This window comes from Buteo buteo, chromosome 12 (assembly GCF_964188355.1).
Source record: "Buteo buteo chromosome 12, bButBut1.hap1.1, whole genome shotgun sequence".
NCBI classification, from domain to species: Eukaryota; Metazoa; Chordata; class Aves; order Accipitriformes; family Accipitridae; genus Buteo; species Buteo buteo.
In genome coordinates, this window is record NC_134182.1 from 514,967 (window position 1) to 536,924 (window position 21,958).

At 62.6% G+C, this 21,958-nt stretch overlaps 3 protein-coding genes and 1 long non-coding RNA gene across 14 annotated transcripts in view; 2 read left to right on the top strand and 2 right to left on the bottom strand.

Annotated features, from left to right (window-relative positions):
* Window positions 1-274: 274 nt before the first annotated feature.
* NAA38 (N-alpha-acetyltransferase 38, NatC auxiliary subunit) lies at window positions 275-2,326 on the bottom strand. Of its 3 annotated transcripts, none has more exons than XM_075042307.1 (3): window positions 2,210-2,326; window positions 1,075-1,336; window positions 275-578 (listed from the first exon to the last, which is right to left on the bottom strand). In XM_075042307.1, exons 1-3 carry the CDS (start codon window positions 2,324-2,326, stop codon window positions 466-468), a joined length of 492 nt encoding a protein of 163 aa, XP_074898408.1. In that variant the 3' UTR covers window positions 275-465. The 3 variants fall into 3 exon arrangements, with proteins under 3 accessions (XP_074898408.1, XP_074898407.1, XP_074898409.1); XM_075042306.1 differs by having other exon boundaries at window positions 2,147-2,326; XM_075042308.1 differs by lacking the exon at window positions 2,210-2,326 and adding an exon at window positions 2,174-2,198.
* On the top strand, window positions 2,325-5,120 carry CYB5D1 (cytochrome b5 domain containing 1). 4 transcript variants are annotated; one of them, XM_075042303.1, is made up of 4 exons: window positions 2,325-2,457; window positions 3,152-3,549; window positions 4,110-4,300; window positions 5,000-5,120. In XM_075042303.1, the coding sequence occupies exons 1-3, from the start codon at window positions 2,325-2,327 to the stop codon at window positions 4,293-4,295; spliced, it is 717 nt and encodes a 238-aa protein (XP_074898404.1). In that variant the 3' UTR covers window positions 4,296-4,300; window positions 5,000-5,120. The 4 variants fall into 4 exon arrangements, with proteins under 4 accessions (XP_074898404.1, XP_074898405.1, XP_074898403.1 ...); XM_075042304.1 differs by lacking the exon at window positions 4,110-4,300 and having other exon boundaries at window positions 5,000-5,107; XM_075042302.1 differs by lacking the exon at window positions 5,000-5,120 and having other exon boundaries at window positions 4,110-4,364.
* Window positions 5,121-5,714: 594 nt separating this feature from the next.
* On the bottom strand, window positions 5,715-9,437 carry LOC142037777 (uncharacterized). Of its 2 annotated transcripts, none has more exons than XR_012652429.1 (3): window positions 9,326-9,437; window positions 7,994-8,091; window positions 5,715-5,853 (listed from the first exon to the last, which is right to left on the bottom strand). It is a non-coding gene; the product is annotated as an uncharacterized LOC142037777 (long non-coding RNA). The 2 variants fall into 2 exon arrangements; XR_012652430.1 differs by lacking the exon at window positions 9,326-9,437 and adding an exon at window positions 8,454-9,036.
* Window positions 8,356-21,958, top strand: part of CHD3 (chromodomain helicase DNA binding protein 3) — a 44,809-nt gene continuing 31,206 nt past the window's right edge. For all 5 annotated transcript variants that reach the window (XR_012652428.1, XM_075042293.1, XM_075042294.1 and 2 more), the window contains exons 1-7: window positions 8,356-8,463; window positions 9,182-9,447; window positions 18,305-18,423; window positions 19,452-19,640; window positions 20,223-20,347; window positions 21,063-21,301; window positions 21,747-21,877. Coding sequence is in view for 4 of the 5 variants with exons in the window: in XM_075042293.1 (XP_074898394.1) it covers window positions 9,189-9,447; window positions 18,305-18,423; window positions 19,452-19,640; window positions 20,223-20,347; window positions 21,063-21,301; window positions 21,747-21,877 (1,062 nt within the window). In the remaining variant the exon portion in view is untranslated. The remainder of the gene's footprint in view (window positions 8,464-9,181; window positions 9,448-18,304; window positions 18,424-19,451; window positions 19,641-20,222; window positions 20,348-21,062; window positions 21,302-21,746; window positions 21,878-21,958) is intronic.

Here is a 21,958-nt window from a genome sequence, read left to right on the forward strand (position 1 = left end):
TCCAGCACGGTGTCAGGGGGTCCCTCTGGGGGGCTGTCACGGTGCTGGGGGTCCCTTGGGGGGTGTGGCAGGCACTGGGGGGGTCCCCACGGGGGTCCATCAGGTGCTGGGGGGTCCCTCACAGCACTGGGGGGTGTCCATCCGGGGGTCCGTCAGGCACTGGAGCTTCCAGCACGGTGTTGTGGGTCCATCCGGGGGTCCCTCAGGGTGTTGGGGGTCCCTTGAGGGGTTCCAGCAGGCACTGGGGGGGGTCCCTCACGGTGTCGGGGGTCCATCAGGTGTTGGGGGGACCCTCATGGCATTAGGGGGGTCCATCCAGGGCTCCGTCAGGTGCCAGGGGGTCCCTCACGGCGTTGGGGGTCCATCCGGGGGTCCGCCAGGTGTTGGGGGGTCCCTCGGGCGTTGGGGGTGCATCCGGGGGTCCCTCGCGGTGTCGGGGGGTTCCCCCGGGGGGTCCGGGGTCTCTCAGGGGTAGGGGGGGCCGGCGGCGCCGTCCCGCTCCACCTCGATGGAGACGATGTGGTGGCCGGGGACCATGGCCAGGCCCAGCACCCGCGGCTCGCTGCCCGGGAACGAGTCTGGGGGGGGGCACCGCGTCAGGGCAACCCCCCCCCCAGGAAGGGGTCTTGGGGGTCCGGCCCCTCCTCCCCCAGCACGAGAGACGTCAGTCATCGCCCCCCGCCCCAGGGACTGGGGGGGGTGTGTCATCCCCCCCCCAGGGGACCCAGGCATCCGGCCTCCTCCTGCCTCCAGCCCCCCCAAATCCTCCAGCCCCCCCAAACTCCCCTTCCTCCTCCTGCCTGCAGCCCCCCCAAGCCCTACAGGCCCCCCCCAGCCCCTGCAGCCCCCCCAAACTCCCTCTGCCTTCTCCTGCCTGCAGCCCCCCCAAACCCCCCCACCTCCTCCTGCCTACAGCCCCCCCAAACTTCTTCTGCCTTCTACCTACAGCCCCCAACCCCCCCACTTCCTCCTATACAGCCCCCCCAAACCCTCCAGCCCCCCAACCCCCCTCACCTCCCCCTGCCTACCGCCCCCCCAAAACCCTGCAGCCCCCCCAACGCCCCCGTCCCCCACCCGAGGCCTTGAGGAACTCCTGCGCGGAGCCGAGGATGACGTTGGCGTCGCGGTCGGTGCAGAGGAAGGCTCCCACCAGGGTCCGCCCGTCCGACATGCGGATGCGCAGGCTGCGGTTCAGCAACGCCTCCAGCCGCCGCCGGGCCCGGGGGTGCGCCCCCCCCTCCTCGCCGCTGCCGGGGTCCGGGGGGGGGCACCCGGCGGCGCCCCCCTCCGCGGAGGGAACGGCGGTGGCGCCCTCCTCGCTTCCGATGTTGGGGTCCTGGGGGGGACGGGACGGGACGGACGCCCGTGGGTGCTCGGTAGAAGGAGCGGGGGTGACCCCCCCCCGCTGCCAGGGTGCTGGGGGGGCACCTATGGGTGCTTTGCAGAGAGAACGGAAACGTCCCCGCCCTTTACTCCCCAAGATGGCTCCTGCAGCCCCTGTGCCCCCCCCGACCCATACAGCACCCCCTTACCCCCCCATAATCACCCTGGATCCCCCCCCAGCCCCCCATAGCTCCCACAGCCCCCCCCCCAACAGCCCCTGTGACCCCTCCCAGCCCCCCCATACCGCCCGAAGCCCCCCCATGTCTCCGCCCCTAGCACTCAGGGCGCCCCCTTAGCCCCTATAGCACCCCCCACACCCCCTCAACCCGCCCACGGCCCCCCCCAGCCTCTCCCATGGCACCCCACAGCCCCCACTTAGCCCCCCCATATATCTCACAGCCCCCCCCATCTGCTCGCAAGGCACCCCCAGCCCCCCCACGCCCCCATATTAGCCCCCCCTTGACCTCCACAGCCCCCTACCTCCTCCTTACCCCCCCATACATCCCCGAGCCCCCCCCACGGCACCCCACAGCCCTATAGCCCCCCCTTACCCCCCCCATCCCTCCACGAACCCCCCCATCCGTCCATAGCCCCCCCAGATATCTCACGGCCCCCCATATCCCCTCTGACGACACCCCCCAGCCCCTATAGCCCCCCATAGCCCTCATACCCCCCCATGAACCCCCCCCTTAGGCCCCCATAACCCCCCCTTGGCCTCCCGAGCCCCCCCCAGCCCCTATAGCCCCCCTTACCCCCCCCTCACCTCCAGGCCCCGCCCGCCGCCTCCCACCTCCCCCGGCGCTTCCGCCATGGCGCCGCCGTTTACCCGGCAGCCCCCGCGCGGCCGCTCGGCCAATGGGGTGAGCCGAGGACTACATTTCCCAGCGCGCCCCGCAGCGGAAGTCCCGGCGGCGTCGCCGTGGCGACGGGCCGGCGTTGCCATGGCGACGGGCGGCGCGGCGGCCCAGCCCCGCTGGCTGCTGCGGCGGGAGGTGGCGGCCCGGGACCGGCAGCGCTGGGTCAGCGCCCGCGGCCGCGGCCTGCGGCTGGGCCCCTTCCTCCGGGACCGGCAAGGTGCGGGGGGGGGTTATGGGGGGGGCTAATGGGGGGCTAAGGGGGCCGGGGGGGGCTAAAGAGGGGGCTAAGGGGGGCCGGGGGGGGCTACTGGGGCCGGGGCGGGGGGCTAAGAGGGGATTATGGGGGCTGGGGGGGGGCTAAAGGGGAGTTGGGGGGGGCTAATGAGGGCGGGGGGGGCTAAAGAGGGGGCTAAGGTGGGCCGGGGGGGCTACTGGGGCCAGGGCGGGGGGCTAAGAGGGGATTATGGGGGCTGGGGGGGATAAAGGGGGGGCTAAGAGGGGCTGGGGGGGTTATGGGGGGTTCGGAGGGGGCTAAGGGGGGGTTATGGGGGGATAGAGGGGGGCCGGGGGGGGCTAAGAGGGGATTATGGGGGCTAAGGGGGGCTACAGGGGGATTTATGGGGGGCTGGGGGGGGGCTAAGGGTGGATGGGGGGGCTAAAAGGGGGCTTATGGGGGACTGGGGGGGGCTAAGGGGGGTTATGGGGAGCTAGAGGGGGGCTAAGGGGGGGTTGGGGGGGTTTATGGGGGACTGGGGGGGCTAAAGGGGGTACTGGGGGGGCTAAAAGGGGGTTTATGGGGGGTTGGGGGGGTAATGGGGCCATGGGGGGGATTATGGGGGCTGGGGGGGGCTATGAGGGTGCTGGGGGGGCCATGGGGGGTGTTCCCAGAGGCAGCCCCCCCTTCCCCCCAGGTGACCCCCAGCTGCGCCCGCTCCTGGAGGCGGCAGGCAGCGACGTCACCCACTGGTTCGACCCCCAGACCGGGGACGTAAGTCTGGGGGGGGCGTGTCGTGTCCCCCCCCAAAAGCACCTGGGGGGTCACCAGTATCCCCCCCCCCCAAAAACTGGGGGTCTCAAACACACACCCTCCCCCCAGCCCCTGACCCGCGTGGACCCCCAGTCCGGCCTGCTGTGCTGCTGCGTGCCGGGGGGGCCGGGGGCGGCCCCCCCCGAACCCCGCTCGGACTGGGCCCCCCCGGAGACCCCCCCGTGGTGGGAGGACCCCCGGCTGGAAGTGGGGCGCCTGACGGCCGCCCCCCAACACCTGCGGCTCCTCAACACCCTGACGGGGCAGGAGCATGTCATCGAGGTGAGGGGGGGCACGGGGGGGACACCCCCTGATGTCAGCGGGGGGGGGGAACACGACCCCAGGGGTGGGGGAGGAGGGTCTTGGGGTGCCCGTGTCCCCTTTGGGGGGGTCCCGTTGTCCCTGTTGAGGTCACTCATCTTGTTCCTTTTGGGGGGGGTCCCCTCGTCCCTTTTGGGGTCCCTTGTCCCCATGGGGGGGGGTCCCTTGTCCCCTTAGGGGTTCCCTTGTCCCCTTAAGGGGCCTACTCATCCCTTTTGGGGTCCCTTGTCCCCATGGGGAGGGTCCAGTCCCCGGGGGGGGGGTCCTAAGTCCCCTTTTGGGGTCCCCTCATCCCTTTTGAGGGTCCCTTGTCCCTGGGGGGGGTCCTTTGTCCCTGGGGGGGCTCCCTTGCCCCCTTAGGGGGTCCCCTGAACCCTTTTGGGGGTCCCTTGTCCCATTGGGAGGGTGCTGTCACCCACATGGGGGAGTCCCTCGTCCCTTTTTGGGGTGCCTCGTCCCCGTGGGGGGGGGTCCCGTCTGTCCCCCCCCCCGCGGGGTGCTGAGGGTGCCGGTGGGCGCAGGCCTGCGGGGAGCAGGCGGGGGGGCTGGTGGAGCGGGCGCTGCCCTGGAACGCCCACGCGGGGGGCTACGCCTGGCGCTGCGGGGGGGCCCCCCTGCACCCCGACCAGCCCCCCCCGGCCCCCGACCGTGACGGCTCCCCCCCCACCGTCCTCCTCTACTTCACCGACGACTTCCTCGAGCAATAACCGCGGTAGGGAACCCCAAAACCCCATCGGCACCCCCAAAACCCTGAGCACCCCCCGACTCCCCCCCCAAAACCCCTGCCGGCACCCCCAACCTCACCAGGCACCCCCAAAACATGAGCAGCCGCCCCCCAATTCCCCCACCGGTCCCCCTGAACTGCCCACCAGCACCCCAAAACCCCACCAGCACCCCTACCCCCCCGCCGGCCCCCCCAACACTTACCGACCCCCCCCAACCTGCCAGCACCCCCAAAACACTGGTAGGGCCCCCCCAAACCCACAGCGGCACCCCGAAACCGTCCTAACCTCCGTAAAACCACACTGGAGCCCCTAAACCCCACCAGCCCCCCAAACACCACCCCCCACTAACCACCCCAACCCCCCCACACTACCAACACCCCCAAACCACTGGTAGGGCCCCCCAAACCCACACTGACACCCCAAAACCCCACCAACCCCCCCCAAATCTCACCGCCCTCCCACCCTACCAGCACCCCCAAACCACCAGTAGGGCCCCCCCAAACTCACACTAGCACCCCAAAATTCCCCCTCCAGCCCCCCAAACGCACACTGGCACCCCAACCCCCCCCAGCTCCCCCCCACCCTATCAGCACCCCCAAAACACTGGTAGGGCCCCCCCAACCCCTCCCTGTACCCCAACCCCCCCCAGCCCCCCCAAACCCACCACCCGTCTTCTCCCTTTGCAGCCCCAGGGCGAGGCTGTGCCCCCCCCCCAACAGGCGGACGGCGACACCGGCGGGGTGTCCCCAGGAGTGTCCCCCCCAAATTTTGGGGGGCAAACTGTAACTTTTTGAGCAAAATAAACCCGATTTTGCCAAAACCAGCCACAGCGGAGCCTGTGGAGGACGGGGGTGCAGGGTGGGGAGACATGGGGACCCCCACCCACCCCAGCTGGGGTGGTGGCAGGCGGCTCTTGGGGGTCCTCTGGGGTGACAAGGGGGGGTTGTCACCCTGTGTCACCCCCTCGTGGGGTGGCACAATCTCGACGTCCCCAAGCGTCACCCCAGGGGTACCACTGTGCGTCCCCCTCCCCGCCCTGGGTGACGGTGACGCTGTCCCCCCCCCCATCGGGTGACACAGCCTCGGTGTCCCCAAGTGTCACCCCAGGGGTACCGCCATGTGCCCTCCCTGGGTGACGGTGATGCTGTACCCCCCCGATCGGGTGACACAGCCGTGCTCGGCCTCGATGTCACCAAGTGTCCGTGTGTCCCCCTGGGGTGATGGTGACGCTGTACCCCCCACCATGGGGGGGGTGTGTGTGTGTGTTTTCCCACGGGACCGACAGCAGGTGACAGCGGGTGACAACCGCCGGGCGTGTGGCGCCGGCTGTTTGTCCCCGTGGGTGGCTGCCAGCCCCTGGCACGGCCACGTGTCACGTGGGACGCGTCCCCGACGCTGACCTTACGCCCCCCCCGGAGGGCTCGCGGCGTTGCCCACGCCTGTCCGCGTCCGCCTGTCCGCGTCCGGCTGCTCCACGCCCGGCGCACCGCGGCAGCTCCGGTGTCCCCGAAGAGGAGGGTCTGGCGGTTGTCACCGTCACCTTCAGGGCACAAGCGGTGGTGGGTGTAAGTCAAGCCGAGCCGGCGGGTGACTTGGGGTGCGGGTGGGTGACTCGGGGTGGGGGTGACATCTGTCTCTACAGGTGGCCCCTGTCCGGCTCCGCCAGGATGCGCAGACTCCGGCAATACTGATCCACACCCCGAAACAGCCGCCCAGCACCAGGGTGGATCACCCCGACCTGGGGTGAACCGGCACGCACCGCCGAGGCCGCCGGCTCACCGAACCACCGAGCACTCAGAGCAGGGGACACACACACACACACACACACACGGCCACCGGCTGTGCCAAAACCAGCCCGGTGACACCGCGCGGGATGGTGTCACCCTCCCAGAGTCACCACCGGACCCTCCGGGGGTTCCTTCACAGGGTCTCCGGAAACCGGGAGCATACCGGTGCCGGAGGGAGGATGGAAAACCCCCCTGGCCTTCCCGGCACCGGGTGAGACCGTGACCACCGGCGACGGCACGGTGTTGCCCTCACGCCCGTGGGGTGTGAGGAGCATCAGAGCCGAGCAGTGGCGGGGATGGAGACGAGCCGGCGGGAACCGCGGTGCCGCCAGCCGGGCCCGGCGAGGAGCTCACCGTCGGCACGCCGGAGACGTTCACCGACCCACGCCGAACGGAGGGGAAACGGTGAAAAAGGAGAAAAGCACCCCGAAATGAAAGCAAGGGGAGGGGGGGTGTTTGGTTCCACTGAAGCGCCCGCCGGGAGGGGTCAGAGGGTTTGGGGGTGTCAGGGGAGACGGCGGTGGCGGTTTTGGGGTGAAAAAAGCAACAGATTGGCCCCAAAAGACAAGCAGAACGGGTCTACCTGGCGCTTGCTGCGGCACGGGGTCGCCCTGGGGGATTTTGGGGGGATTTGGGGTGTCACCGGGTGGGGGTTTTTGGCGCTGGTGTTGTGGTGCGAGGGTCTTCTCTGCCCCAAAATCGCCCGGTTTTACCTACTTTTTTTGCAAAAAGCGGGGAGGGGGGGTTGAGGGGCTGGAGGGGGTCGAGGGTGAGAGGGCGCCGGCTGAGAACGGCCGCACCATCGTGGAGACAACTGGTAGCGGCGTTTGGGGTCAAAACCAGAAAAAAACGCTAAAATGGGGCAACCTCCCCCCCCCAACCCCCGAGTGTTTTCTGGTCCCGTCCCCCCCGTTTTACACCGGTTTTGGGGGTGTTCCCAGCCGCTGGCAGGGCACGAGGAGGCCCCCGAGGGCCGGTGACACCGATCCCCGCCGGGGCGGTTCGGGGTTTGACCCCAGTCGGTTCATCCCCTGGCGTTTTGGGGCAAAAAAGGCCAAAAAAAAAAAAAAAGAGGCGGAAGGTTAAAAAGGCGGCAAAAAGCCACGTGTGGGGGTGGGGGGGGGGGGTCAGGCGGGTGCCCGAGGCCAGCCGGGGCCCAGGGCCCAACCCGAGCAGTTTCAGGAGGTTTTGCTGGTTTTTAGGGTGATTTTGGAGCGTTTTGGGCAAGCCCACACCACAAAAAAGAAAATCCAACCCCCCTGCTGTAAATCTTGCCCATTTCTCCTTGGGTTTTTTTGGGGAGGGGGGGGGATATCAGCAAAGTGGGGTGCTGCCCACTGGCAAAACGGGGGTTTTCTGGGGGAGGGTGGTTAAACGCCCGTCCCTGGGGCTGGAGAGAGTTTCAAGCTCGGTTTCTTTCCCTTTTTTAATATTTTTTTCTCTTTTTTTTTGTTGTTGTTGTTGTTCTTCCTCCCCTGCAGCCTTAAGAAAGTCCAAAAAAAAAAAAACCACCCCCCCCCCCCAAAAAACCCAACCCATAAAACCACTCCCTTCTGAAGTATTTAAAAGTAGAGAAGGGAGGAATAAAGAAGAAGGAAAAAAAAAAATAAACCCACCCTTTTTTTTTTGTGCGTGTGTGTGTGTGTGTGTTTTAAAATCCCCCCACCCCACCCCAGTTGGCTTTGGCTTAGCGAAAACGGGGGGAAAACGGGCAAAAAAAAAAAAAGCTGCGTGACTAGTATGGAACTAGTTAACCTTTAACAATTTATGCTGATGTCACACTGAGCATGAGTACTGATTAATCCGCCTCCCCCCCCCGCCAGAAATATTTTTATTGAAGGGGGGGAAGTATAAGGAGAAAGAGAGAGGAAAAAAAAAAAAGAAATAATTTACCGCAGCCATCTTTGTTTTATGCAGAAATCTTCCTCTTTCGGTTCCCCCCCGCGCCGGGAATACACAAATATTGTTCATCTCACGCACCGAGCCGGGATCTGCAGAGATTATATATAGAGAGAGATATAAAAAACAAGCAAACAAGCCAAAAAAAAAAAAAAGCCAAACCCTAAAAAACCAAAAAACAAACCAAAAACCAAAAAGAAAAAAAAAAAGCAGAATTATGATTATTCGCCCGCTCGGGCTGTAGCGGCAACGAGGGGGGGAAGCTTTTTTTTTTGCCTTTTTTTTTGGTATTTTGTGTTTTGTTTTGTTTTGGTTTTTCCCCCCCCGCCTGGATTTTCTTGAGGCATTTTTGGTGATTTTTCTTTTTTTTTGGTTTTGTTTTTTGGTGGTGGTTGGTTTTTTCCTCTTTTTTTCTTTTTTTTTTTTTTTTTTTTTTTGGTAAATCTTTCCTAACCTGCAGGAAGGTGTGTGTGGGAGTGGGGCGACTTCGAAATAAAAAAAAAAAACCCAAACCCACCCCCCCCTCAAAAAACCCAACCCCTCAGCCGGCCATTTTGGGCTTTTTTTTTTTTCCCTTAAGGGGGGGGAATTTTTCTCCCCCCCTTTTTTTAACCCCCCCCCCCTTTTCTCCTCCCGGCTCCTTTTTTTTTCCCTTTTTTTTTTTTTTTTAATTTTTTTTCCCCCTTTCTTCGGGGGGGGGTTGGCGGTGAGGCGGGTGGTGTGTCGGTGCCGGGGAGGGGGGGGTTGTTCGGATTTAAAAATAAATTTCGGGGCGGCCATTTTCGCTCCTCGCTCTCGCGGGGAACGCTGTCCCGGGCGGCCCCCGAGGAGTTGTTTTGGTTTTTGAGAGGATTTTAACCTTTAATTTTAATTTTTTTTGGGGGGGGTGTTGTTTTTTTTTTTAAGACCCCCTTTTTTTTTTTTTTAACCACCCTATATTCCCCCCCCCCCCTTCTTTTCTCCTCAGCGGCGGGGCTCAGGCCCCCCGGGGGGGGGGGGTCGCCCCGTCCCGGCTGCTGTTTCCCGCCCCCCCCGCCCCCCCCCCGGGGTGGTGGTGGGTTGGGGGAGGTGGGAGAGCGCGGAGGGTCCCCCCCCCCCAACCTCGTCCCCCCCCCCCCCCCGCCCGCCGCCTCCCTCCGCCTCCCGCCCGCCTCACTCCCGTCTCCCTCCTGCCCCCCTCAGCCCCGCCATGGCTTCCCCTCTGAGGGAGGACGAGGAAGAGGAGGAGGAGATGGTGGTGTCTGAGGCGGAGGGGGACGAAGACGACGAGGAGGAAGAGGACGACGAGGAGGAGGAGGAAGACGCGGCCGCTCTCCTCGCCGTTACCGGAGGACACCGAGGACCCGCCGACATCTTCCCCCCGCCGCCGCCCGCCCCGCCGCCGCCGCCGCCGCCTCCCCCCCCCGTCCCCGCTCCCGCCGCCGCGGGGCCGCCTGAGGCGCCGACAGGTAAACGGCCCCCCCGCCCCCCCCCACCACACACGTCCCCCCCCCCCCCCCCCCGCCTCCGCCTCGCCTTCCCGCCGCGCGCTTCCCGCCACACGGCCCCCCGCGCGCTTCCCGCCACACCGCGACCCCCCCCACACCCCCCCGGCTCCGCGCGCTTCCCGCCACACGCCACCGAGTCCGGGTTGGGGGGGGGGGGGGAGTGTGTGTGTGTGTGTGGAATTTTTTTTTGGGGGGGGGGGGCACGCGCGCTGTTTGTAAACAACCGCCCTAACGGCGCGGGGGGGGGGGGGCGGTCTGCAGCCACCCCCCCTTCGGTGGTCTAAGTTAGGGGGGGGGAACGCACGGCTGCGGCCTTCACGCACATTCCCCCCCCCCCCCGCCACGCGTGTCGTCGTCCGTCCGTGTCCCCCCCCCCGTATCGGGCGTGGGTCCCACCCCCTGGGGAGGGGCGGGGCCGGGAATCCCCCCCCCCCCCAATCGCACCCCCCCCCCTCCCCGGGCAGGGCCTGACAGGACCCCAGGGCGGTTGTTGCGCCCCGTGGTGTGGGGTGATGGCGGCCGTTGGGTGCCTGACAGGACCCCGGGGTGGTCGTTGCCCCCCGTGGTGTGGGGTGACTGGGGCTGCTGTGTGCCTGACAGGACCCCAGGGCGGTCGTTGTACCCCATGGTGTAGGTTGACGGGTGCTGTTCTGCGCCTGACAGGACCCCGGAGCGGTTGTTTCACCCCGTGGTGTGAGGCAATGGGGGCTGTTGGGTGCCTGACAGGATCCCGGGGCACTTGTAGGGCGAGGGAGGCTGGTGGACACCTCACAGGGCCCAGGATGGTTGTTGCACCCCATGGCATAGGCTGATGGGTGCTTTTATGCGCCTGACAGGATCCAGGATGGTGGTTGCACCCCATGGTGTGGGGTGATGGGGGTGGTTGTGTGCCTGACAGGACCCCAGGGCAGTTGTTGCACCCCATAGTGTGGGGTGATGGGGGTTGTTGGGTGCCTGACAGGACCTCAGGGTGGTTGTTTCGCCCCGTGGTGTGGGGTGACGGGGGCTGTTCTCCGCCTGACAGGACCCCAGGGCGGTTGTAGGGCAAGGGGGGGCTGGTGGGCACCTCGCAGGGTCCAGGATGGTTGTTGCACCCCATAGTGTAGGATGATGGGTGCCGTAATGTGCCTGACAGGATCCAGGACGGTGGTTGCACCCTGTTGTGTGGGGTGATGGGGGCTGTTGCGCGCCTGGTAGTACCCAGGGTCGTTGTTGCACTGTGGGGTGTGGGGTGGTGGGTGCTGTTGGGAGCCTGACAGGATCCCAGGGCCGTTGTTGCACCCTGTGGTGTGGGGTGATGGCGGCCGCTGCGTGCCTGACAGACCTCCAGGGCAGTTGTTGCACCCCATGGTGTGGGGTGACGGGGGCCTGTCGTGTGCCTGACAGGATCCCGGGGCGGTTGTTACACCCCGTGGTGTGGGGTGATGGGTGCTGTGCGCCTGGTAGGACCCAGGGCGGTTGTTGCACCGTGTGCTGTATGGTGATGGGTGCTGTTGTGAGCCTGACAGGATCCAGGATGGTTGTTGCACCTCATGGTGTGGGGTGATGGGTGCTCTTGGGTGTCTGACAGGCAGTTGTAGGGTGATGGGTGCTGTAGGGCTCCTGGCAGGACCCAGGGCGCCTGTTGCAACCCGTGACGTGGGCCGTTTTGTGTCTGACAGGACCAAAGATTGTTGTTGCACCCCGTGGTGTGTTGGGATGGGGGCAGTTGAGTGCCTGACAGGAATTGGGGTGGCTGTTGCACCCCGTGGTGTGTTGTGATGGGAGCTGTTGGGTGCCTGAGAGGAATCCAGGCAGTTGTGGGGCAAGGGGGGCTGTTGGGTGCTTGGCAGGACCCAGGTTGGTTGTTGCACCCCATGGTGAAGGGTCGTGGGTGCTGTTGCACGCCTTGGCAGCACCCAGGGTGGTTGTTGCACCCAGGCAGTTGTGGGGTGATGGGTGCTGTTGTGCACCTGACAGGATCCAGGATGGTTGTCGCGCTCCATGGTGCGGGGTGATGGGTGCTGTTGGGTGCTCGGCAGGACCCAGGTTGGTTGTTGCACCCCACGCTGAAGGATGATGGGTGTTGGGCGCCTGACAGGATCTAGGATGGCTGTTGCACCCCATGGCGGGGGGCGATGGGGGCTGTTGTGTGCCTGACAGGACCCGGAGCGGTTGTTGCACCCCTTGACGGGGGGGTTGGGTGCCGATGGTCTCGGGAGTCACGGATGTCACCGTGCAAAACCCCCTCCAGGATGGACCCAAAGTCCCCAGGAGCCATTGACATCCCAGCGCTGGTTTATCCTGGGCCCGAAGGGACCCTTTTATTGTCTTTTATTGTGTTGTATTGTCTTTTATTGTGTTTTATTGTAGTTTCTTGTGTTTCTCAAACTCCACTCCTCGGTGTTGGCAGCTCGGCTGTGCCTTCACCCAAAATTTTGGCACCGCTGGTAGTTTTGGAGCAGGTTTGCACCCTCCAAACTTGCCCCGTTCGGGTGCGTGCCACCGCTTCAGCTGAGATTTCCTCCCTCAGGGCCATGTGCGGGTGTTAAAAAATGTGAGAAATGGGGCGGGGGGAGAAGGATTTAGTGCAAAAACCGCCCATTTTCCTCAGCTCGGGTACCCAGGCGGGTCCCCAACACCTGGATTTGCCAGCGCGGGGACGGTTTGGCGTTGCAGTCACCTTTTCTGGCGGTTTTGCCTGAGGTGGGGACCTAAAATTGACTGTTTCTGTGCAAAATGGGAAGTGTTTTTCCTTTCTGAATATGATTTTTTTGCTTCTTCTGGTTTGGCCTACAGTAGCGGGGGGGGAAAAGGCGTCTTGGAGCCCAAAGTGGCCAGTCGGAATAAAAAAAGCAGCTTTGATTTTTTTGAAGCTTACTTTGAAAACGCTCAGGAATGGGTAAATTCAGATTTTAGAAGCTCTTCTTTTTCCGGAAAAGCTTAGAAATGAGTAAATTTGGATTTTAGACCACCTCCCTTTTTTCCCCAACAATGCTCAGAAATGGGTAAATGCGGATTTTAGAGCTCCCAGAAATGCTCAGAAATGGGCAAATTTGGATCTTAAAACTCCTTCTTTTTCCAGAAGAGCTTAAATATGGGTAAATTTGGATTTCAGAACCCTCTCTTTGGTCCCAAAATGCTCGGAAAGAGGTAAATTTGGATTTGAGACCCCCTCTTCCTCCCCCCAAATGCTCAGAAAGGGGTAAATTTGGAATTTAGAACTCCCTCCATTCTGGAAAAGCTCAGAAATGGGTAAATTTGGATTTTAGAAGCTCTTCTTTTTCTGGAATAGCTTAGAAATGAATAAATTTGGATTTTAGCCCCCTCCTCCCTTTTTTTTCCCCCAACAGTGCTCAGAAATGGGTAAATGTGGATTTTGGAGCTCCCCAAAATCCTCAGAAAGAGGTAAATTTGGATTTTAGAGCCCCCCTTCCTCCTGTGCCCCAAAATGCTCAAAAATGGGGAGATTTGGATTTTAGAACTCTCCCAAATCCTCAGAAATGGGTAAATTTGGGATTTAGAACCTTCTCTTTGTCCCAAAATGCTCAGAAATAGGTAAATTTGGATTTGAGACTCCCCCCCTTCCCCCCCTGCCCCCGAGAATGCTCAGAAAGTGGGAGATCTGGATTTTAGAACTCCCCATTTGCTCAGAAATGGGTAAATTTGGAATTTAGAACCCTTTCTTTGTTCCAAAATGGTCAGAAATAGGTAAATTTGGATTTGAGACACCACCCCCCCCCGAATGCTCATAAATGGGGAGATTTGGATTTTAGATCTCTCCAAAATGCTCAGAAATGGGTAAATTCAGATTTTAGAGTTCCCTCTTTTCCGGAAAAACTCAGAAATGGGTAAATTTGGATTTTAGCCCCACTTCTTTTCCTCCCAAACCCGCTTTGAAATGGGCAAATCTGACTTTCCAGCACAGCCTCCCCAAGCTGCTGCTGCTTCCCTGGCCGTTTCCTTTGGCTTTTTCTTGGCTTTTTTGGCAATTCTTTAATTATTTTTTCCCTCCGCAGCCCCAATCCTGCAAATGCTCCATGTGGGGCTGCGCAGACGTCCCTGAATCAGCCCCTAAATTCACTTTTTTAAACTTTTTTTCACCCCAGAACAACCCTGATACCTGGGGATTTTTAAACTTTTCTCTGTCCATAACAGCCCTAATACCCATTTTTTTAAATTTTTCCTACCCGTAGCACCAATAATAGCTATTTTTCTTAACCTTTCTCTCCCCAGAACAGCAGTATTGCACATTTTTAACGTTTCTCCCCGGAGCAGGAGCAGCGGGAGGCCAGCCTCTGTCTGTCTGTCCGTCCGACCCCCTCCGGACAGCAAGCTGGGCACTCAGGGTTCCCCGGACTTGAGGTGAAAAAACACTTTTTCCCCACTTCCCCAGCAGGAAGCTGACCCCCTCCCCCTCCTCCGCAGCTGAAACTTGTTGGTTTTTTGTTGGTTTTTTTTATTATTTTTTCCTTTTTTTCCCTATTTTTGCCATTTCCAGCCCGTCCCGGCTGAGAACAATGGCGTCGACCAGGGACGCGGCGGCGGTTTCAGTGCCGGGAGGCGGGGGGGAGCACCCACACCGACAAATTTTCATTTACAAAAAAGCCAAAATCCAGGCAAAAAGTTGAGGGCTTTTTTTCCACTGTGTCACCAAGTTGTGGACCAAAGGCCTGGCCGGCTGCCACACCACCGGGGCCAGCCAGAAAACGGGGTAAAACCCCCCAAGAAGAGCCAAACTGGTGATTTTTTTCCACTGTGGGAAAAACTGGTGCCTCGGTGCCCCGTTTGCCTCATTTTTTCCCTTTTTTTCCCCCATTTTTGAGGACGCCTCACCTCTTTCTTTGTTCAAACTCTTTCCTCCCCTTTTGCAGAATCACTCCCCTCTTGATTTTTCCTTTTTTTTTTTCTCTTTTCCCCATTTTTTTCATCTTTTTCCCCTTTCTGCACGCTCGCTGTTAATTTTCATTAATTTTCTCTTTTTTTTTTTTTTTTTCCGTCTTTTTCTCGTGCCTGTTCGCCGCCGTGGCCGCCTGAGGTTGGGGGGGGTGCTTTGTGTCTGGCAGCTGCCTGCCGGCGCAGGCAGCGAGCGGGTGTGCGCCTTTCCCCCCCCCCCCATCACCCACCCCCCCTCCCCGTCCGGGTGTCTACGTGTTTTTTTTTTTCTCGAGGTGCGGGGAGTGGGAACGTCACGTGTGTGGAAAATTCTCGTTGATGGTTTGCCAACGCGCCCCGGCTCCCCGCGCATGTCTGCTGGTCTTGGGGGGGGGGGGGGCGGGCAGGAATGGGATGGGGGGGGCAAGAAGAGGTGTTGAGGGGGGAAACATCCCCCAAAATGGCAGGATCAGGCCTGGTGGGGCTGAGCCCCGTCCCGGCGAGCAGCTGTGTCCTGCGGGGAGCACCCGAAGGTGACGGTGGGCGAGGAGGGGGGGGAACAACGGGGGGGGGGGGGGGAAATTGGTGGAGGGGGAAGAGGGAGGGCAGGATCCGGCCCGGCCCGGAAAAAAGCAGGAAAAGAAAAAGGGGGGGGTGGGGGTGGTTTTTTGATTGCCTTTTTTTTTTTTTGTCCCCCGTTACCATTTTCCGGCATCGCCCCCCCCTCCCTGGCCCTGCACGCCCAGAGCGGGGGGGGGTTGGCGTTATCCGGGTGGTCCCGGCAGCGTTGCCTGTCCCCGGACCCTGCCGGCAGCGGTCTGGCAGCAGGCTGGCCAGCGGTGCCAAGGGATTAGGCAGGAATGTGACCCCGGCGGCGCCGGGTGTTGCTTCCTCTCCCCACGCCAAACTTGGCACCCGCCGTCACCCTCCCGGCCACCCCCCCCCCGCCTTCCCTTCGCGGCTCGGGGACACCGGGGGTTCCCTCCCCGGCGGCAGCGGCGGCGGTGAGCTTCATCCCTGACCGCCGGCGGTCGGCTGGGACCTGTCAGCGAGCGCCGGTTGTGATTTATGGGGGCGGACGGGTGACGTCGGCGGGGGACACACACACACACGCCAGGCTGAGGACGTGCCAGCTCGTTGCAAGAGCCGCCGGGCAGATGTGACACCTCTCCCGGGCTTCACCCCGACCGGCTGCCAAAAACACCGGGGACAGCCAAGGCCATGACACGGATGTAGGTGTCACCGCCCCGGGGACGGTCCTCGGGGATTCTCGGTGGCCCCCGTCACGGGGACGCCGGTGGCCCTCGGCCAAGAGGTTGGGAAATCCTCTGCTGGCGGTTGGTCACCGTCACGGTGACACCGGCGTCCCCCCCGGGTGAGCGGTTAGGAAATCCTCTGCCAGCGGTTGGGGACTGTCAGCCAGAGTGGAGCGATTGTGCCGAGCCGTTGATCGCTTTTAGGTCAAAGAGGGGGGAATCCACCGCTGCCGGCGGTTGGTCGCTGTCGCGCTGACACCGGCATCCCCCGGGTGAGGGGTTGGGGAATCCTCTGCCAGCAGTTGGTCACTGTCACGGTGACACCGGTGTCCCCTGGGGTGAGCAGCTGGGAAATCCTCTACCGGTGGTTGGCTGGGGACCATCAGCCGGAGTGGAGCGATTGTGCCGAGCAGTTGATCCCTCGATGCTTTTTAGGGAAAAAAAGGAGGAAAAAGGGGCTCCTGCTCATGGGAAGACGGGAAGAAAGAACCCAGGGGGTTGTGCCCGCGGTTGGGGGCCTCGTTTTTGGGGTAACCCCACCCCCCCCGCCGCAGGGCATTTCCAGGATGATTTTAGGATACAGCGCCTGTGCAGCTAATTAATTTAGCGTTAACGGTGCTCCAGCATTGGGCATGCCAGCCACAGAGCCGTAGAAATCTGCTTGGCAGGTTGGTGTTGAATTTCCAGTGGGGTAAAACACCACGGAATTACCCCAAATATCCCCCAAAATCCTGTAATTTCACCCCAAAATACGGTGGAAAATAGGCTTTGGGGAAACGCCCCCAAATCCCATTTCTGGTGTTTTTTTACCTTTTTTTCATGGCGTGAGCGGGTGTTGCCAGTACCGTCGGTGGAGGGGCCTCGGGCTGTGGCTGCTGGTTTTATTTTCCTTGAGTTTTGCCCCAAAAGTTGGGTGTTTCCCCAAAACGTTTCTGCTTCAACGGCCCAACCAAAGGTCAGTTGGTTTTGGGTCAAAAACCAGGGTAAAAAGGTAATTGCGGTGCTGAGTTTTTGGGAGGCCGATTTTGGGCTCGTTTCTGCCAGGGGAAGGCGGGTGCTGGTGCATCCTTGTCCCCCGCTGGCCACAGAGGGGACCCGAGTGTGGCCGCCTGTCCCCCGTCACCCGCCGCTGTGTGTGTCAGTGGGCTGGTGGCCACGGAGGAGACCTCAGCCTGGTGGCCTGTCCCCGTCACCCGCCTCCGTGTGTGACGCTGTGCTGGTGGCCACAGAAGGGACTTTGGCGTGGCCGCCTGTCCCTGTCACCCGCCTCAGCACGTGTCAGCAAGTCAGCGGCCGTGGAGGGATGCTCAGCACAGTCGACTGTCCCCATCACCCGCCTTCCCTGTGTGTCACCATCTCGGGGACCTCAGCGTGGCCACCTGTGGCCATCACCCACCTCTGTGTCTGTCAGCGGACTGGTGGTTGTGGAGGGGACCTCAGTGTAGTCGCCTGTCCCCGTCACCCGACTTGCTGCGTGTCGCCATGCCAGTGGCTGCAGAGGGGACCTCAGCGTAGTCGCCTGTCCCTGTCACCTGCTTCACCGCATGTCAGTGAGCTGGTGGCTGTGGAAGGGACCTCAGTGTGGCTGCCTGTGGCTGTCACCGGTCTTCATGTGTCTGTCAGTGCACCAGTGGTCACAGAAGGGGCCTTGGTGTGGCCACCTGTCCTTGTCACCCACCTCACTACATCTCAGTGAGCCGGTGGCCATGGAGGTGACCTCAGCGTGGTTGCCTGTCCCTGTCACTTGTTTCTGCGTGTGTCAGTGGGTTGGTGGCTGCCTGTGGCTGTCACTTGTCTTCCTGTGTGCGTGACTGGAGGGGACCTCGACGTGACTGCCTGTCCCCGTCATCCGCCTCCGTGTGTGTCAGTGGTCTGGTGGCCACAAAGGGGACCTCAGTGTGGCCGCCTGTCCCTGTCACCTGCCTCACCGCACGTCAGCAAGCCACGGAGGGGACCTCGGTGCAGCTGACTGTCCCCGTCACCCACCTTCCCGTGTGTCACCATGCCAGGGACCTCAGTGTGGCCACCTGTGGCTGTTGCCCACTTCTGTGTCTGTCAGTGGGTTGGTGGCCACAGAGGAGACCTCACTGTGGCCACCTGTGGCCGTCACCCATCTTCATGTGTGTCACCATGGCAGTGGTCATGGCAGTGACCTCAGTGTGGCCGCCTGTCCCTGTCGCACGTCTTGCCGCATGTCACCATCCTGGTGGCCACATAGGGGACGTCAGCGTGGTTCCCTGTCACCTGTCTCTGTGCGTGTCAGTGGGCTGGTGGCATCAGAGGGGACCTCAGTGTGGCTGCCTGTCCCCGTCAGCCGTCTCTGTGTGTGTCACAGTCCCGGTGGCTGTGGAGGGGACTTCAGCGTGGGTGCTTGTCCCTGTTACTTGTCTTGCTGCATGTCACAACCATGGTGGCCACAGAGGGGACCTTAGCATGGCCGCCTGTCCCCATCACCCGCCTCTGTGTGTGTCAGTGGGTTGGTGGCCACGGAGGAGGCCTCATTTTGGCCACACGTCCCTGTCACCTGTCTTACTGTGTGTCACTGTCCTGGTGGCCACAGAGGGGACCTTGGCGCAGCTGACTGTCCCCATCACCTATCTTCCTGCATGTCACCGTCCGAGCGGCCGCGGAGGGGACCTCGCACAGCCACCCGTCCCCGTCCGCCGCCAGCGTGTGTCCCCGTGGCTCAGGCTGCCGTGTCCCTGCAGACGGTGATGACGAGCTGCTGCGGGGCCTCGAGGGGGCCCTGGGGGTGAAGAAGAAGAAACGGGGTCCCCGGAAGCAGAAGGAAAATAAACCTGGAAAACCACGGAAACGGAAAAAACTGGTGAGTTCCCCTGGGACACCCTGCCTGAATGCCTGGGTCCTCCTGGCGCGGCTGATGGGGTCTGGGATGGGTGATGGGGTCTGGGGACGGGTGACAAGAGTCTTAGGTTGGCTTATGGGGTCTGGGTATGATGGATGGGGTCTGGGGATGGGTGACAGGCTCTCAGGGCGGCTGACAGGGTCTGGAGACAGGTGACAGGGTTTGGGAATGATGGACAGGGCCTGGGGACAGGTGACAGACTCTCAGGGATGGCTGATGGTGGCTGGGGACAGCTGATGGGGTCTGGGAATGGTAGATGGGGTCTGGGGATGGCTGACAGACTCTCAGGGTGCCTGATGGGGTCTCAAGGTAGTTTATGGGGCTTTTGGGTTGGCTAACAGGATCTCGGGTTGATGGATGGGATGTGGGGATGGAGGACGGGGTCTGGGGACAATGGATGGAGGTCTGGGGGTGGGTGACAGTGTCTGGGGGTGGGTGACGGACTCTTGGGGGCAACTGGTGGGGTCTCGCGGCAGCTGATGGAGGTCTCAGGGTGGCTGACAGGGTCTGGGCTCGATGGACAAGGTTTGGGGATGATGGTTGGGGTCTCGGGGTGGCTGATGGGGTCTCAAGGCACCTGACAGGGTCTGGGAATGGGTGACGGGGCCTGGGGATGCATGGCAGACTCTCAGCATCACTGACAGGGTCTGGGGGCAGCTGATGGGGTCTCGTGGCAGCTGATGGGGTTGGGGGCAACCGTCGGGGTCTTGGGGCAGCTGATGGAGGTCTCAGGGTGGCTGACAGGCCCTGGAGGGGGGTGATGGGCCCTGGGGATGGCTGATGGCGTCTGGGGATGGGTGACGGTGTCTGGTGTCGGTTGATGGGGTCTGGGGATGGGTGACAGGGTTAGGTGATGGGGTCTTGGGGTGGCTGATGGGTTTGGGGCCAAGAGACGGGGTCCTGGGGCAGCTGACGGGGGTCTCGGGACAGCTGATGGGCCCCACAAGGGGTGATGGGCACCAAGGACGAACACTGGCTGGTGGTTTCAGGTGAGCGAAGATGAGCTGGAGTCGGAGCGGGAGGAATACCAGCGGGAAGAGTACCGGGAGAAGTCGGAGAGCGGCGGCAGCGACTCTGGGGGGGCGGCCAGGAAACGGCGGCGGAAGCACCGCGAGAAGAAGGAGAAGAAAACAAAAAGACGGAAAAAGGCCGATGAGGAGGGGGGGCAGAAGGTGAAGGTATGACCAGGAGGCACCCAGTGATTGGGGGGTGCTCAGTGGGTTGGGGGTGAGCACCTGGGCGCACAGTGCTGCCCTATGTGGGTGCCTATGTGGGTGCCTATGGGGGTCCTGTTGCCATGTGGGTGCCCGTGAGGGTCCCATCCCTGTGTCGGGGCCCATGGGGGTCCTGTCTTCCATGTGGGGATCCATGGGGGGTCCTGTCACCTGTGTTGGTGCCCATGGGGGTCGCAACACCCATGGGGGTCCTCGTGGGGGTCCTGTCACTGTGTGGGGATCGACCTGTGGGGGTCCCATTGCCATGTGGGTGTCCATGGGGGCCCTGTCACCCATATGGGTGCCCTTGAGGGTCCCGACACCTGTGTGGGTGCCTGTGGGGGGTCCTGTTGCCCGTGTGGGTCCTCGTGGGCGTCCTGTCTTGGGGCCTGCAGGGGGACCTGACAGGTGACATGTCTCCTCCTTCTCTCTGTCCCTGTTCCTGTGTGTTTCTTGTCCCCCTCTCCATGTCCTGGTGTTGGTCTCTGTTGTGTCCCCCCCCACTGCCTGGCCATGTCTCCCTGTGTCCCCCCCTCCCCGGTGCAGGCGGTGGAGCAGAAGTCCTCGGCACAGTTGCTGGGGGCCTGGGGTCTGGAGGACGTGGACCATGTCTTCACTGAGGAGGACTATCATACCCTCACCAACTACAAGGCCTTCAGCCAGTTCATGAGGTGAGGCTGGGGGGGCACCCTTGGGGGGCTGTGGGGCACCTCGGGGTCCTGGAGGGTCCCTCTGGGTCCTGGGGACACTTTTTAGGGCATCTCAGGATGCTGGGGGACATGTTGAGGGGATGGAGTGGCGCACCTCGGGGTCCTGGAGGGTCCCTCTGGGTGCTGGGGGACACTTCAGGGTGCTGGTGGGGGTTCTTTTAGGTCTTCTCAAGGTGCCGGGGGACACTTCAGGGGGATGGTGGGGCACCCTGGGGTGCTGTGGGCCATGCCAGCATCCTGGGGGGGTGTCCCTCTGGGTGCCAGGGGCTCCTCAGGGTCTTGGGGGACTACAGGGACACCCCGGGGTCCTGGAGGGCACCTTGGGGTCCTGGAGGGTCCCTCTGGGTGCTGGGGGACACTTCAGGGTGCTTGTGGGGATGATTTTAGGGCAGCTTGGAGTGCTTGGGGGTGCCCTCAGGGTGTTGGGGGGACACATCAGAGGGCTGGGGGGGCACAGGGGTACCTTGGGGTCCTGGGGGACTATGAGGACATCTTGGGGGGCATCTCGGGGGGCCATTAGGACACTTTGGGGTGAAAGAGATCTGTGGGGAGCATCAGTGGACCCTGGGTGCCCCCTAAGACGCCTGGGTTCCCCAGTTCCCCCTGGTCACCTGGGTGCCCTGGATGCCCGGGTTCCCAGCCCACCTCCCTCCCTCCCTCCCTCCCTCCACATCAGGCCCCTGATCGCCAAGAAGAACCCCAAAATCCCCATGTCGAAGATGATGACCATCCTGGGGGCCAAGTGGCGGGAATTCAGCGCCAACAACCCCTTCAAAGGCTCCGCCGCTGCCGTGGCTGCCGCCGCCGCCGCCGCTGCCGCCGCCGTGGCTGAGCAAGTGTCCGCAGCCGTGGCTGCCGTGGCCCCCGAGGCCCCCCCACCCCCCCTGCGCAAGGCCAAGACCAAGGAAGGCAAAGGTGGGTGTCCCCCCCCCAAACACCTGGGTCCTCATGGGGTTTGGGGAGCGGGGTGCCTGGGTCCCTTCCCGAACAGCTGGGTGTCCCCCCACCGAATGCCTGGGTCCTTGCCTGGCTTGGGGAAGGGGTACTCAGATCCCTGGGCCCTCATAGGTCGAGGGTCCCTGGGGGAGTTTGGGGGGTCCCTAGGGTGATCCTGGGGGGCTTTGAGGGTCCCTGGGGAGGCTTTAGGGATCCTTTTTGGGGCGGGGGGTCTGTAGGGGGATCTAGGGGCCAGTTTGGGGGTCACTGGGATGGCTTGGGGCATTCCGTAGGGGGTTTGGGGGTCCCTAGGAAGATGCTGGGGGAATTTGAGGTGTCCCTAGGGTCCTCATGGGGCTAGGGAAGGGGGTGCCCGGATGCCTGGGTGTCCACCCACACCCCAAACACCCGGGTCCCCCCACAGGTCCCGGCCACAAGAAACGCAGCAAGAGCCCGCGGGTGCCAGAGCTGAAGAGGAAGATGAAGGGGAGAAAGATGGCGCCGCTGAAAATCAAACTGGGTGTCCTGGGTGGCAAGCGCAAGAAGAGCAGCTCGGTAGGGCCCGGAAGCCTGGGTCCCCTATGGGGTGGGGGGGCTTGTGCCTGGACACCTGGGTCCCCTCCTGTCCCCCAGTGT

Coding starts and splice junctions, on each gene's coding strand:
- CYB5D1 (XM_075042301.1), top strand. CDS start 2,325: ATGGCGACGGGCGGCGCGGCGGCCCAGCCCCGCTGGCTGCTGCGGCGG. Junction 2,458..3,151: donor CTTCCTCCGGGACCGGCAAG/GTGCGGGGGGGG, acceptor CCTTCCCCCCAG/GTGACCCCCAGCTGCGCCCG.
- NAA38 (XM_075042306.1), bottom strand. CDS start 2,326: ATGGCAACGCCGGCCCGTCGCCACGGCGACGCCGCCGGGACTTCCGCT. Junction 1,337..2,146: donor GCGGCGGGCGGGGCCTGGAG/GTGAGGGGGGGG, acceptor CGTCCCCCCCAG/GACCCCAACATCGGAAGCGA. Junction 579..1,074: donor GGAGTTCCTCAAGGCCTCGG/GTGGGGGACGGG, acceptor GCCCCCCCCCAG/ACTCGTTCCCGGGCAGCGAG.